At 33.1% G+C, this 15508-nt stretch overlaps 1 protein-coding gene across 2 annotated transcripts in view; it reads left to right on the plus strand.

The window, feature by feature from the left end:
- The window catches only part of STRN (striatin), a 90410-nt gene that overhangs the window by 54594 nt on the left and 20308 nt on the right, over nucleotides 1–15508 (plus strand). The window contains exons 7-11 of one of the 2 annotated variants that reach the window (XM_026018916.2): nucleotides 3603–3738; nucleotides 7530–7640; nucleotides 9671–9757; nucleotides 10203–10346; nucleotides 13848–13984. In XM_026018916.2, coding sequence (XP_025874701.1) covers nucleotides 3603–3738; nucleotides 7530–7640; nucleotides 9671–9757; nucleotides 10203–10346; nucleotides 13848–13984 — 615 coding nt within the window. The remainder of the gene's footprint in view (nucleotides 1–3602; nucleotides 3739–7529; nucleotides 7641–9670; nucleotides 9758–10202; nucleotides 10347–13847; nucleotides 13985–15508) is intronic. The other variant, XM_026018917.2, reaches the window with a different exon arrangement.

Below are 15508 nucleotides of genomic sequence, written 5' to 3' on the forward strand. Positions count from 1 at the left end.
GCTTAACTCCATTTAAGCACTGGATTAAAAAATCCTTTTAGTTTTTCAGGGAAAAATATCTCTAAACGAATAATTGGTTTCTTTGTAATAACTTTGCTAATTCTTAGGCTATATTACCTTAATTTTCATAGGTATAGATTAATAACTACATACCAAAAGGACTTTCCAGCAGTTTAACTCAATGTTGCAATGATTAAGCATGACTTATAAGATTTATTGGAATGCTGTAGAGAGAGAGAATGGCTGAAAATCATCATATTAAAATATTTATTAAAACAGGTTTTTAAACCATTATTTTATTTTGTTAATCAAAACAGTTGAGTAGATTCAACTAAGAAAATGCAGAAACATAGAGTATTGTAACTGTCATTTGTGTGTAGCCACATATGCTCTCTTTTCTTGCTCTTTGCCCTCTATTGGAGTTTGATTGTTCATTGGGTTCTGGATCATTTTCCTCCTCTTTTTCTCTCCCTTCCTTGTAATCAACTTTTTCACCTTATTTTTCTTTACCATCATTGTTTTGCATTCTCACCATAGTATCATTAGTTAAGTGTAATAATGATCTTAACATTATACATGTGTATAAAAGTGATCAACTTTAAAGTGTTTGAAGGATAATTTCATTAGCAAGATTTAGTCTCTATATTCAGATACTTTAAGAGGAATGGGATTAAGAATCATTAACTATTGTTAGTCACAGTCCCATCCCCATTTGTATTATGTTTCTTCTAATGGTTTCAAAGTGGCCATCTATCCCTTTTTTTAATCTTCATGTCACCCTATACAACCTATAAGTATTTTGTGTTTGCCATAAATCTTAAGCTGATTTCTAAACTCATTGGAGGTAGGAGTGGAGTGGAACCTTAGATGTAAGGAAAAGTGATAGGTGTTTATTACAACAAACCCCACCCCTTCCCATTTACTAATTCTACTCTCTGTTGGTAGTCACACTTTTCTTCTATACCTAACCATTAAAAACACAGGAGTTTTTGTTTATTTAAGTGGAAGACTTGATAGACAGTGGCCTGCAATTTGCTGTATCTTCATTCATAAGATTATATGGAGGAGAGGAGACCTAGAAACATTTTTTTCCCAAGGAGTTAGTTTTGTGACTTCATACCATATTTAGTAATTAGAATGTGAAAATTACATTCAGACATTCAGTACGTCTGTATTTTCCCTGCTCTTTTCATCAGTCATTGAGAACAAGAATTCTCTATTTACAGGATGTTGGTGATGGCCCCTCTAATTCATATCTGGTGTCCTGTCAGGGTCAGGAAAAAGGAGGGATCAAGCCTTTAGGGTAAAAGAAAACAGATTAGGCAGTATGTTAGTTTGTGGAACAATGAAGGTCATCGTCTTCTGTTGTTATAACTCTTCAGAGATACTTTTCTACCTTAGTATGGCTGCCCAGGGAAAATTAGAAAAAATCTTAGCATATGGTTTACAAAAGAATACACCTTCAGCATGGGGTTTTCTGTACACAGTATGTCAAGCTGGTCTTGCTTTTTTGTTTTAGATTTGCTAGATGGGGATTGGAATATGGAATACATAAAAGTATGTCTTGATTTTAGGGAAATATTCTGAATAGATAAATCAGTTATTCTCGCAGCATTGCTAGATTTCTCCTGTTCAGTTTTTATATATAACAGGACAGTGAGGGCAGCTTTCATCTACTACACCAGCTTTCTTCTCCTGATAGTGGCTTCCTGGAGTTCTACACTGAGAAGGATTTTTTTTTTTATTCAAGTTAGTTAACATATAGTGTAGTATTGGTTTCAGGAATAGAATTTAGTGATTCATCACTATGTGTTATATGTAACACAGTGCTCATCTCCAGCAGGTGCCCTCCTTAATGCCCATCATGCGTTTAGCACATACTGCTCCCCACCTCCCCGCTGCCTCCTGCAACCCTCAGTTTGTTTTCTGTAGTTAAGAGTCTCTTATGGTTTGCCTCCCTCTTTGTTTTTATCTTCTTTTTCCTTCCCTTCCCCTATGTTCTATCTGTTTTGTTTCTTAAATTCTACAAAGGAGTGAAATCATGTGATATTTGTCTTTCTCCAACTTACTTCCCTTAGTATAATATACTGTAGTCCATCCATGGTGTTGCAGATGGCAAAATTTCATTTTTTGATGGCAGAGTAATATTCCATTATATATCTCACATCTTCTTTATCCATTCATCTGTCGATGGACATACTTGGGCTCTTCCATATTTTGGCTATTGTTCATAGTGCTGCTATAAACGTTGGGGTGCATGTGCTCCTTCAAATCAGCATTTTTGTATCCTTTGGATAAATACCTTGTAGTGTAGTTGCTGGGTTGTAGGTTGGTTCTATTTTTAACTTTTTAAGGATCCTCCATATTGGTTCACTGAGAAGGATTTCTGAGTCTGTATCTCATCTTAGATGAAAAGTGCTGTGATTGATTAGGAATAAGCATGAGAACAGGGTCATACAAGTCAGGTATTTGTTATCTCTTATAATGTTTCTAGACTATTCTGTTCTACTGATCACTCTTGAACCCTTATGAATTTAAAACACTTTCAGTAACCCAGCAATGAAGTTTGATCAGATCATGATATTTCCATTTTACATGAAGTGAAGAACCTAAGGCCTTGAGAAGCTGAGATAGTGAGTCCATTTTATCAAAAGAAGCTACAAACCATTCATCCTAATTTCTTTGGACTCCTGGTGTTGGAGGTGATTAAAAAGAAGATAATTCATAAAGAGTATTGGCATATAGATCTCAAAAATTATCTCTGCATGCATTCAGCCTAAATTTCAATCCTCCAACTGAATCCAGAAATGTGAATCCAGAAATGTTCCTAAGTACATAAAACATAGTAGTACATAAATACATAAACATAAAACTATTTAATAGTACATAGCAGCCATATGTACTATTAAATCTATAAGTCAAGTCCCACTTGGGAAGATCAGTATTTTAGAAAAATTTGAATATATAGAGAGTTATTGGAGAAAATTGATGCAAGGTTGCAATAGTAGAAATACCAGGGAGATTGTTTTTTTGTTTTTGTTTTTTTCCCCTTCTCTAGCACCATACACTTGAGGCATGCATTTCTGAGTTTGTAGCTTTCGTGATTTTAGATTTTGTAAGGGATAATATAGTAGAGTTAACATTTATTGTGGTTATATTCTGTAAAACTTTTGTATTTTATGAAATGTTTCTCTTTTTGGTTAGATGAGAATGTCTGTACAATGACAGACTGCATCCAAGAAATGTTAAGATATGGTTGTGGTTCTCAGTACAATAGTATGTCAGGGACATTTTTTGTTTATCTATAAATACCTGTCTTATATTCCAGTATTTTCAATATATGATTTCATTAGCTTATTTAAAACAAGCCATCATTGAACAAAGTTGAAATTACTACTTTAAAATGTATAATGTATATCTTTTTAAAATGATTATCTGTTTTACATTGAATTAAGTATTATAACTAACATAACAAAGATATATTTTCTCAAGAAGCCAATAATTGGGTTTTCTCATTCAGTGATAAAGAGATACTGTTTTCCTTTATTTAAGTTAATTTCATAAATATCCTAAAATTTTAATTTAGCATGTTTTTTCATTAGATCGTTAGGAAAAAAGCATTGCCTGATAGCAGTGAAGATCGAGATACAAAAGAAGCTCTAAAGGAATTTGACTTCTTGGTTGCATCTGAGGAAGGAGACAGTGAGTCTAGAAGTGCAGGCGATGGAACAGAATGGGGTAAGGAAGCATACTGGATCCAGCCAGAGATATTAAGTAAATAAAAGAAGCTAGTATTTTACCAGAAGGGCAACATCTTGAAGAACACTGCAAATTTCTTATAATGTTGAAATTTTGAATATCCTGTGAACCTTTTACTGCTGGCACCTTTTATCCAGGGTATATCTGTGTGTGTGTGTGTGTGTGTGTGTGTGTGTGTGTGTGTGTGTGTATTTAAAGAAAGTTATACAACTAGTTATCTCATATGTATATTTTTTTAATATAAGCAATAAACCATGAAAAGCATTTGAACCCATATACAGAATGTTCTGTTTCCTGCCTAGATAGTAGAACTTGCAAGTCTAGATTGTGGAAATTGAGTATGAGAATGTAATAAAGAATTTTAGAGACTTATCTCTGGCATCTTCTGTGCAAAAGAAGTATAAATTTAAAAATCTGTAGTTAACTCATTCTAGGAAGATTTCATCAGTGCAAGGCATAGAATTCTTTGGTGCAAATTATTGTAAACAAATTTAAAATTTTAAAACATCAGGAGGTAAAACAATTATTTTGGGGAAAACTTATACAGCATAGATTATTCTAGAGGTTTGGAAATGAATTGTTATCATTGTGATGAGTTCTTCCAAAGTGATCAGTTCCATCAGGTGTGTGTATATGTAGTGTGAGTGAGGAAGAGAGAGAGATATTAAGAATGAGAGGAAAATTTTCTTTTGAGGTTGAAGAATTCCAGGACTCCCTTAGTTGTGGTTTTATGTACTTTAAAGACAGGTAAGGTTAGAGAATCAGTAACTATTCTAGTTTTTTTTTAATACTTTATTTTTTTATTTATTCCTGAGAGAGAGAGAGAGAGAGAGAGAGAGAGAGGCAGAGACACAGGCAGAGGGAGAAGCAGGCTCCACGGAGTGAGCCCGACGTGGGACTTGATCCCGGGTCTCCAGGATCAGGCCTTGGGCTGAAGGCAGCATTAAACCGCTGAGCCACCAGGGCTGCCCAACTAGTCTAGTTTTAAATTGGGGGCTTTCCTTGGGGTTTTGTTGTCAGGAATTCTTATGATGCCACTTTTCCCTTTTTTTGTGGCAAATTGGAGGTAATTATTATATGGGATAATTAGTTATTGAAGTATATAATGGCTTTATAGCGACTAGTTCTTTTTTTTTTTGGCAACAGAACAAAGTTTGGGAACCAGGGGGAAATTGAAGTCTCTTTTCTGTATTGTTACTACTGAGCTTATATATCAAGTTATTCAGGTATTTTAGGCACCAGTTCTACCAGCATAGCTAGATCCACTGTGGTACACAGAAGTCTTTCTCTGAGGAATCATACATCTGCATAAATGATAGTTGGCTTTTTTTCATTGCCAGTCTTATTGCTAGGGTATTTTGATTCATTTCTCTCCAAAGACAGCTACATTGTTTCTTGTGTCACTTCCTTTGCTTTATAGTGTGAGTCACAGCCCAGGGTATTTTATGATACATGTGTATGTTTTAAGCTAACCTTCTGTGAAGTTACTGGTGAAAACATGAGTGAGTGATTAGTCCCACCTTTGAGCTGTTTCACTTTTTAGTAGTTTACTGGGTATTTCTGAGTATGAGTGAATAGAATCTTTCAGTTGACTAGAGGTTTCTTTACCAGGAGTTTAGCCTTACATGTTTTTAGGATTTCATTATTCATATTCAGAAATACTCACTTTTAAGCAATTAATAGAACTAGATTGCAAATCCTGTTTAGTTGAATGGACATTTAAACCGTATAAAGTGCTTAATTGATTTCTCCCCACCCTCTTAAAAAAAGGAGTGAACATACCTAGGTAAAGAATGTTGTTAATTTCTAAAAAGTAAATAGATTTTACCACACATCTTCCATGATCTTCCATTACTATTGTTGAGAGTCTAGTGAAGATTACAATAAGGCTTACCTTTTAATTTAAAAAACTGAAGACATTGTAGGATTCAAAAGCTACCCAGTTTAATTTATTACGTGATTGGTGAAATATTAACAATTTTAATTGTTAGGTCTTTCTGGGAAATTAGAGACTTTTTATTATTGATAGATTATATAGTTAGAGCCCTAAAAATGTTGAGTCTTAAATTTATTGTATTTAATCTATTCAGAGGCCCAATTAAGGTTTTTAAACTGCAGATTGAAATTTAACTTGTTAAACATAGATTCCTGTTTGTTCTGATTCATTTTGGTTTATTCCAGTCATTTAACAAATTTTCCTCAAGTCTTTCTGTGTGCCAAGTCATTTGGTGAAGATCCCTACCCCTGTGGTCCATATAGTCTACTAAGAGAATATAAACATAAGTGATAGAGCATGTCAGAAGGTGTTAGATGCTTTGGAGAATAGAAAAAGTAGAACAGAGTAAGGGGGATAGAGAGTGCTGGGGTCAGGGTGAAGTGGAGGAGACAGATTACAATTTAAAATTGTAATGGGGTAGGTCCAATTTAGAGGGTAACATTGAACAAAACATTCAAAGTTGATTGGTGGGTTAGCAGTATGGTTTCTATGGAAGGAATATTCAGGCAAAAGAAAGCCACAGCAAATGGCCCCAAGATAGCAGCAACTTTGATATGCTTGAGGAATTCAAGGATCATCAGAATGGCTGGAGCAGAGTGATTCTAAAGGGAATATGGTGGTAAGAAATGACTAAATCATGTAGGGCTTTAGAACACAGGGGAGATGGGGAACCACTGGAGGAATTTGAGCAGAAGGGTGACTGATCTCACTTTTATTTTAAAGCATCATTCTGGCTTTTTTGAGAATAGATTACCTAGAGCACCATGTTGACAATAGTATTGATGTGAAGAGAGAGGGGACAATTATTGTAGTAATTCTAGCAAGAGACAGAATAACTAGAGAAGTAGTACATGTGCTAAGTAGTCAGATTCTGGATATATTTGGAAGGTAGGAAAAACAGTATTTTCTGAAATATTCGATGTGAAGTATGAAAGGGAGATTTTTCGGTCTGAGCAAATGCAACAATGATGAAACATACTGGGTTTGGAAGATTAGGAATTTGATTTTACATGTTTAATTTGAGATAATCTGTTAGACTTTCTAATGGAAATGTAGAGTAAGCAGTTGGATATATGATTCTGGAGTTCAAGTGAGAGTTCTGAGCTAACACATTACATAGTATATAAATAATTTTGTACTAAGTATAAAATATATAACTCATTCTTTAAATATTCTTCTATAATAGTGAAAATTATTGATTGAATTTATCTACTATTTACTAGAAGCTCAGTTTCCTACTTAAGAATTTGTAAATTAACAAATCACTTACATTGCTTTAAGTTTTGAATGAAGATCAATTAATAAGTATACACAGTGCTATTTATAAGGACTGTAAAAAGAAAGATCATTAGTTGAACACATGCCAAAAATATAAAAATTTTAAAGTGAAAAGGTTATTGAAGACTTCTATAATCTCTTAATAATAACCTCTCATTACATAAATTTTTTGTGAGTCAATCCTAATTGAATTCAGAAAATGAGGGTTTTCTTCTAGAGTTTTTGGGCTTAATTTATTAAAAGTCACACAGATCTTCTAGGATTTTTTTTCTATGTTTCTTTCAGGAGAAATTTATTATTACCTGGGAAATTGAATTGATTGTCGTTTCTTAGATACTAGATTTTCTATGATTTACACATCTAAAAGCAATAACTTTTTAAAATTAGTGATACAATGAAGAAAATGGTTGTGTCATTCAGTGACATAACAGTGAATTGATTTATGGTGTTCAATATTTTATTTAAAAAGGCTGTTTCTTTTGTTTCACTTATTTAGAAAAGGAAGACCAGTGTCTCGTGCCTGAAGCCTGGAATGTGGACCAGGGAGTAATTACCAAACTCAAGGAACAATACAAAAAGGAGAGAAAGGGGAAAAAGGGGGTGAAGAGTAAGTGGAAAACATTGTATCTGTAAATCATAAATCTTGCCTCTTTTACATCCCCCAATTTTTTTTTTTTCAATGTTTTCCTAAAACCACTTACTCTTTTTCTTTTCTGCTCCTGATATCTTTCCTTTTCATCTGCTCTCAGGGGTTGAAATTAAATGGTTAGCTATGCATATGATTATGAATCTTAATATATCCCAATAGTACATCTAGAGCCTCATGAGAGTTGGGACTTTATATTCAAAACATAGTACTAATTTCATTTTTAAAGTGTATATGCTTAATTACCACAATGATTTTTCATTCTTGATAATTTTAAATCTGATTTAGTATGACCCTCTGGCAATCCACCAAAATTATTGCACTGCATATACTTTTAGGACCTAGAGCTAGAAAGTTAATTTCTACCCCTGAATATTCTATGTGTTCATAACACACAGTTTATTTGCTCTCACCACTATATGCTATACAGGGCACAAGAGTCAAATACACAACTTTTAAAAGTATTTATTTTGTAATTTAAAAATTTTGGTGAATTTCATTTATAGTAATATTACCAATTAGCCTTTTTCTTTTTGATAAGATGTTTACTATATAAAAAATGGGAGCTAAAATGAAATTGCTAGCCCTGTGAATCATATATACATATGTAACTCATTATACAAATTATTAGGTTTAGCAGTAGAGTTAATTAAGTATTAAAGTAGAAATACAGAGGCTTTCAAGCATCCCTGAAAACCCATCTAAAACACCTTTTTAGGAGAGCAAGGCTAAACTATACTTCCTTGTGTTTCTACTTTCATTGACACTATGAACATGGGTCTCCCTTTTGTGGCAAGAGGAATTGCATCCTTTGAGATGTTAAAGTAGTATAAAGTAAGATTAATAAAATCCACTTTAGTGAAATATATATTTAAAAGTTGGAAAAAGTAGTGTAGTCATTACTGATAAACTTTTAAATCTTTATTTAAAATATCTTAGGTGTTACAAGTATTTAGCTTGAATGGATAAAAAGTCAGTGACTAGTTTTGATGTTATCATTATACCAACTATTAAATAACTGAGAGATGATGTTATTTGATGTCTCCTCAATATAAATTAAATCACAATGAGAAAGATTAATATTAAATTATAAGAGCATTTTGTATCTTTTATCCAAATGTATGAACAAAAAATTTAATCTTAACAAACCGTAATGAGACATGCTTTATTAGGATTTTTCAGAGCCATGGCAAAACCAGTTCCACTGAAATTTTAATGCAAATATCATAAATGAGAAAATATTTTAAATTTCAGATTGGCTTAAAGTTGGTATTTCTTCATGTCTTTATGCTACAATAATGAATGTCTTCAAATGTTAAACATCTCTCAATTGGAAGGATATCTAGGTCTTATGTAGAATCCATCTATTATATTGATTATTCAGTTCTTGTCAAATATCAAGGCATTGCTGTAGTTAGAATTTAGCACCTAAGATCTAAAATGGCACCATTTGACTGGAACAGTATTCCTACTAATGGAAGCTATTGGGTTTTCTCAATTTGGGGATTATGATCAGTATGCAGGCAAATAGCATATAGTTTTTTTGGATAAGGAGGAAAATTGACTTCAAGGAGAGAATTTTAAATTGTTTCATTGTGGATAGAGGGACTGCAGAGTGAGGCTCAGCACATCTTGGTCATCGTTATCAGTTCATGTTATCTTAATAAAACAGTGATCTGAGAACAGGTGAAGACATGATAGAAACAGAACTGAAGCAGTGCTTTGACTTGTTACATGAAGCATGGATTTATAAATCACCATTAATATTTTTAATTGAATTAAAAATTATTCTGGAAAAGTTTGAGTCCTTTTGATATGGTCTAGTAGAAATATTTCCAGTCAGATTGTGTACTTCAATCATACTGTCTTGAAATATATTTTTAGGTATTAGTTAAAATTGCTTAAAAGTAGTTGTATTCTTTGCTGGTATAGGAAAAAACCATAATGGACTATGGGTAAGATTTTCCCATTCTTAATTAAACTTGTAACAGGAAAAACTACCGAAGATCTGTTTCAGCCTCTATCCTATATAAAACAGTCAAAACAGGGATGTGGGAGAATGAAGAATCAAAGCTCAGGTAAGTAATCAGTAGGGCATGAGACTTCACCTCGGGTACCATAGCTTCAGGATGTAAGGCAATGAATGCAACTTAAACAAACAGAAAGGGATGTTATTGTTTAATTCAGTACACTGTAGCTTCACAATCTGTGGTATCTGCATTTAGAGCAGTATACAGGGATAATAGAATAGTATTTTTAACGGTCCAAATTGCACATGAACATTGTTTTTCATGCAAATAGCAGTATTATTCCATTAGCTTAATTTTTAAAACATATATAAAACATAATTCTTCTCAAGAAATAAACTTAAAATAATTTGAAAACTTGGAAAATACTTTTTAATATGGTAGGGTAGTTTTAAAGGTGAATGTAGGAAGATGTGAATAAGATATGTGGCACCATTTTGATGCAGTTGGATAATTCTATTCTTTTTTGTTCTCTTCCTCCCTTTTTTTGGGTTAGGGCCCAATAGGTCAAAACTACAAGATATGCTTGCTAATTTGAGAGATGTTGATGAACTTCCCTCATTGCAGCCATCTGTGGGTTCACCTTCCAGACCCACGAGCTCCAGGCTTCCTGAACATGAGATAAATAGGGCAGATGAAGGTAAGTATGTAAGACCTCTAGGGGTGCCTAGGTGGCTTCATTCAGTTAAGTGTCTGACTCTTGATTTCAGCTCAGGTCGTGATCTCAGGATTGTGAGATTGAGCCTAGTGTGGAACCTGCTTGGGATTCTCTCTTTCTCTCCCTCTGCCTCTCCCCACCATTTCTCTCTGTCTCTCTCCTTCTCCTCTTAAAAAAAAAAAAAAAAGACACTGGAGCACAAAAAGTACAGGGATATACATATCTAAGTTCAGGATATACGTATCTAAGAAAAGAATTTTATTTTACAAATGTTTGATCTACATAGCATTCCCAAATGTAACCTTTCTTACATTCAAGGGGGTTTGATTCCAATTTCAATCTTTTAGACTTGAAAAAGGGTGTGTAAACTTAAAGACCAACTCTAAATTCTAGTTTAGAACATGCCCTGGCTCCACAGAAGCCATGTATTGGTATACATAGGCTGTTTTATTTATCCCATTGCAACAATGAGAAAATTAAGGCTGTAAATAGTAGTAAATGTTTACCCTGAGACTCATATAAATATTTTCAAATGTTTTATTTAAGCAGTTTGTCACTGATAAATGAGAAAGGGAAAAAAGACACCTGAAAGTCTAGTCACATTTTCTGTTTTCTGTTTTTACTTTGTTCCCTTTCAGTCCTTTCAGTCATCTAAATGAGTATACATATATATATATTTTACAAAGTTACAATTCCCAGATAGAATAATTCTATTTTGTTTTATTCACTTAACATCAAACCACAAAAATAAATTATATAACTTATTATATAATTTCATAATTATAACTTTAAGACTACATATTATATTTTACACTTGATACTTAACCATTTCCTTTTTAGAAATTTAGGTTCCTAGGTTTTCATAGCACCATCTTATGGTATATAAATACAATTCTTTCTTTTATTTATTTATTTTTATTTTTTAAAGATTTTTAATTTATTTATTCATAGAGATGCACAGAGAGAGAGAGAGAGAGGCAGAGACACAGGCAGAGGGAGAAGCAGGCTCCATGCAGAGAGCCTGACGTGGGACTTGATCCAGGGTCTCCAGGATCACGCCCTGGGCTGCAGGCGGCGCTAAACCGCTGTGCCACCGGGGCTGCCCAGTTCTTTCTTTTAGATACAAGTTCTGATTTATCTATTTGTAAATATATAAAATGTTTATATTTAGAAATTGATTTTAATATATATATTTACATAAGCTAAAAATCTAGTATGACATAAAATAATCTTAATAAATATTTTTCAAAACCTATTTTTAAAAATTGTCTTGAATTGAAATACTGTAGTTATTTTCAGTGAACATATCAGTTCAAGTTATTAATGTTGAACAAAACAGCCAGGGAAAAGCCACAGAAAAATCTTAAATGTTTTTCTTTCTTGGTTTTTAAATTAAACTACATTTTAGAGAGACCTAAACCGATAGAACCTTGATGGAGAGACTTATGATTAGAGTAAGTTTTAAATGAAATTTTTGACCATGACATGGTTAGTTATTTGTTAGAGTTAATTATAGTATACTTGGAATTTATTACTTATACATTTAATAACAAAGACATGTACATTACACCTCTATAGTTTTATTTTTATTTTTTACACCTCTATAGTTTAAATGTACAATTTCTTCGATGTAGACATGTCTTTTGAATTAAAGATGTGAAGTCATGGGCCTCATTAGTTAGGTATGTTTTGTTCATTAGGAGATACATTCACTTCTCACTGTCAATGTGAGAATTTTAATCAGTTTCATTTATTCTAAGATCATGTCTAGATAAGGAGAAAAGTTAGTTCTTTTATTCTGATAACTCCTGAAGAGTTTTATCAGAGACTTCATCTGACAGAATTCTAATAATAGAGGCAGACTAAGTACTATATACTAAATAACAAATGTGCGAAAGTATTACGTAAGCCACAGAAAGTGCCCTTGATAGATATTTAAGAACCTTAAAACTGAGGAGTTGAATATCTAACTTACGGTCTATAACGTTGGTCCTAAGCTTTCCTCCTCAGTGAAAGGTTTTCAGCATCAAAAAAATAGGCAAGAAATATATTGTGTATTTAATTGTCCATGACTGATGCGTCTTGGTTTCCAGTTTGATTTCAGAAAAAAACATCTATAGCTCGTATATGCTATAAATGTTTATTACTTTTTGTTTTAATAATTCAGAAGACAGAGAGCCATACTTAAGAGGTACAGTTCAGTAATTTTGTAAAAGCTAATTAGAGCTAATGTTTAGATACCAGATAAAATGTCATGTGTAGTCTTAAGTTCTAAGGCATCTTAGATCTAGATCAATCAAGTGAGTTCTGCTCATTGTTGCCCTCTCTCTGGCCTTCACATCTACTGGCTTAGGCAGTGGTGCATGGTAGAAGGAGTTGCTGTCTTCTTTTGTTTTCAGGTTTTACTTGGTTATTTTTAGAGCATTCTTTAAATTAGCCCAAACATTGTACATGCTCACATCCCATGAATCTTAGTCTTTTTTTTTTTTTTTTTAAAGAATCATTTTTATTTCATGCCTGAACAAAGTTGTCTGGAAATAGTAGAAATGAAAACAAACAAAACACCTGGCTGAAGACCCAGCCTCCTAGTCTCATGTGGGTCATTTGGTTGAAATTTTGGCATTAAAATTAATTAAAATTAAAACTTAGACAACCCTCCTTTTCAGTAGTAAATGTTAGAGTTGTTCACTTGTCTTACCATTGCCTAAGTCAAGAAGCAGAACATTACCAGGGCCCTGGAAGTCCTGCCTGTGCTTCAGATCACTGCTCCTTCCTTTGTCTCCAGACATAATCCTGACTTCTAACACCAGCATTAATTTTACCTCATATAGGCATATTTTACAGTTGTAACCACTTTCATTTGAAATTTTATGTATTCCTTTAGGTTATAGAATTAAACAATTTTATTTTGAATGAGACCAGCAGTGTTCAGATCACTTGTTATATATGTTTAATAATTGAAAGAAATAATTTGAGTAATTAACAACTATCAAATGAGGAAAAGCCTTTTTTTTGTGAAAAAGAAAGGACAATGATCTATTTGATTTGTTTCATGTTGTACTTTTCTAATTAGATGATACTTTTAGTTATGGTTAAGATATGGAAAAGGCAGCCAGTTCTGGGGTGCCTAGGGTGGCTAAATCAGTTAAGCACCCTACTCTTGATTTCTGCTCAGGTCAAGATCTCAGGGTCATGGAATCAAGCCCCAGAGTTGGGCTTCTCACTCAGCGGGGAGTCTTTTTCTCCCTCTGCCCCTGCCCCTACTAATGCACACATGTTCTCTCTCTCTCTCAAATAAATAAATAGAATCTATTAAAAAAAAACCAAACAGCTAGTTCTTCAGGGTTTTCTGTTCACTGAATTTTGTCTAAGAGCATTTAACAGTAATCAAATGTAGATATACCCCTTAAGAGACTAATTGTTTACACTTTAAAAGTTTTTTTTTTTTTTTTTTTTAATGTTTCTTTTGTCTTTCCCCTTCAGTGGAAGCATTGACTTTTCCTCCTTCTTCTGGGAAGTCCTTCATCATGGGAGCAGATGAAGCCCTGGAAAGTGAACTGGGCCTTGGAGAATTGGCAGGCCTTACAGTGGCCAATGAAGCAGACTCACTAACTTATGATGTGAGTCGTGGTTTTATTTTTGTTGCTCTTTTCTCATTTCTTAAAAATAAAAAGTTTTTAGAAAAAGACAGTGGTAAAACTTCTTCACAAGTATAGAATTTGGTTCCATTTTAATTGCAAACTTTGAAAATATAAAAATATTATAAATGATTGTATTTTTCACATTGCTTAGAGATTAAAATTATTTGCCTAAATCCATAAGTCATTATAGCTTGTTTATTGGTTTTAGATACAGCAAAGAATTCCTTTTCTATTACCAAGTTTGGGTTTTGTGTTTAAGGCTACCAACATAGATGTTTCTTCTTTAGTATATTATCAATGAATACCCTGCCTACAAATGACTTAAGCTATTGTTATAGGCAGCGATGTCTAGAGGGTTCTTTTCAGATATTAAGGCAGACCCATCAATGATTTGGACCAAAACTGAAATCTTGATGCCTTTATGCATGCATTTACTTAATCCCCAACGCAGTTGTTTATAAATGCATTGATAATTGTTAATGACAGTAAACTGTCAGAAAAACAGTTGCTTATTTTATAAAGTGTTTACAATCTGTCTTATCTCCATTAAAATCCTCTCACTAAAAAAATAAAAATAAAAAAAAAATAAAATCCTCTCACTTTGGTACTTCATTATCTTTGTTGGAGAACACAGTATAGCTCTTGCCATATAGGATGTATAGGATGGATGCTTAAGCAGACTGTGGATATGAGAAGGAAGTACTCCAAAGAGCAACTTCACTACTCACTTCTCTTCCTATAAATAAAAAATTCTCACTCTTTTTGCTAAATTCATTAGTAAGTCTTTGGGTTCTCCCTCCAAAAATAGCTAAAATCCATAGTTGGGTTTTTGTTTTGTTTCTTTTTTGTTTTAAAAACCTCCCATCAACTCCAATTCTTCTTCACCTGGAACTATAACAACCTAATTTTAAATGGTCTCATTTCCACTCCTTTTAAAAAAGTATTTCTGTTTTTAATATCTTTACATTTTATGTCTGTGTATATAAAAACACTCAGTTGACTTTTGTTTTTTGTTTTTTTTATCAAATCTTTCACAACTTTTTTATTTGGAGCACTGAGGCCATTTCTTTTTAAAGTAATTCTTGATATATTTAGATTTAAGTCCATCATCTATTTGTGCTACCTATTCTATGTTCCTTTTTCTTCTATTTTTGCCTATATTCAGATTATTTTTAATTCTTCACCCGCACCCATTATTTGGAGATTATGTACTCTTTCATTACTCTTTTTTATTGTTATTCTAGAGATTACCACACACATCCTTATCAAAATTTTAATGCAAAGACCTTTAAGTCTTTTAACTACTTAAACTACCCTGGAACGCCTGGGTGGCTCAATGGTTGAGCATCTATTTGCCTTTGGCTCAGGTCATGATCCTGGGGTCCTGGGATTGTGAGTCTCACATCAAGCTCTCCGCAGGGAGTGTACTTCTTTCTCTGCCAATATTTCTGCCTCTCTCTCTGTCTCTGATGAATAAGTAAATAAAATCTTTTAAAAAAGGGG

The sequence above is a fragment of the Vulpes vulpes genome, chromosome 8 (genome assembly GCF_048418805.1).
Source record: "Vulpes vulpes isolate BD-2025 chromosome 8, VulVul3, whole genome shotgun sequence".
Taxonomy (NCBI): domain Eukaryota; kingdom Metazoa; phylum Chordata; class Mammalia; order Carnivora; family Canidae; genus Vulpes; species Vulpes vulpes.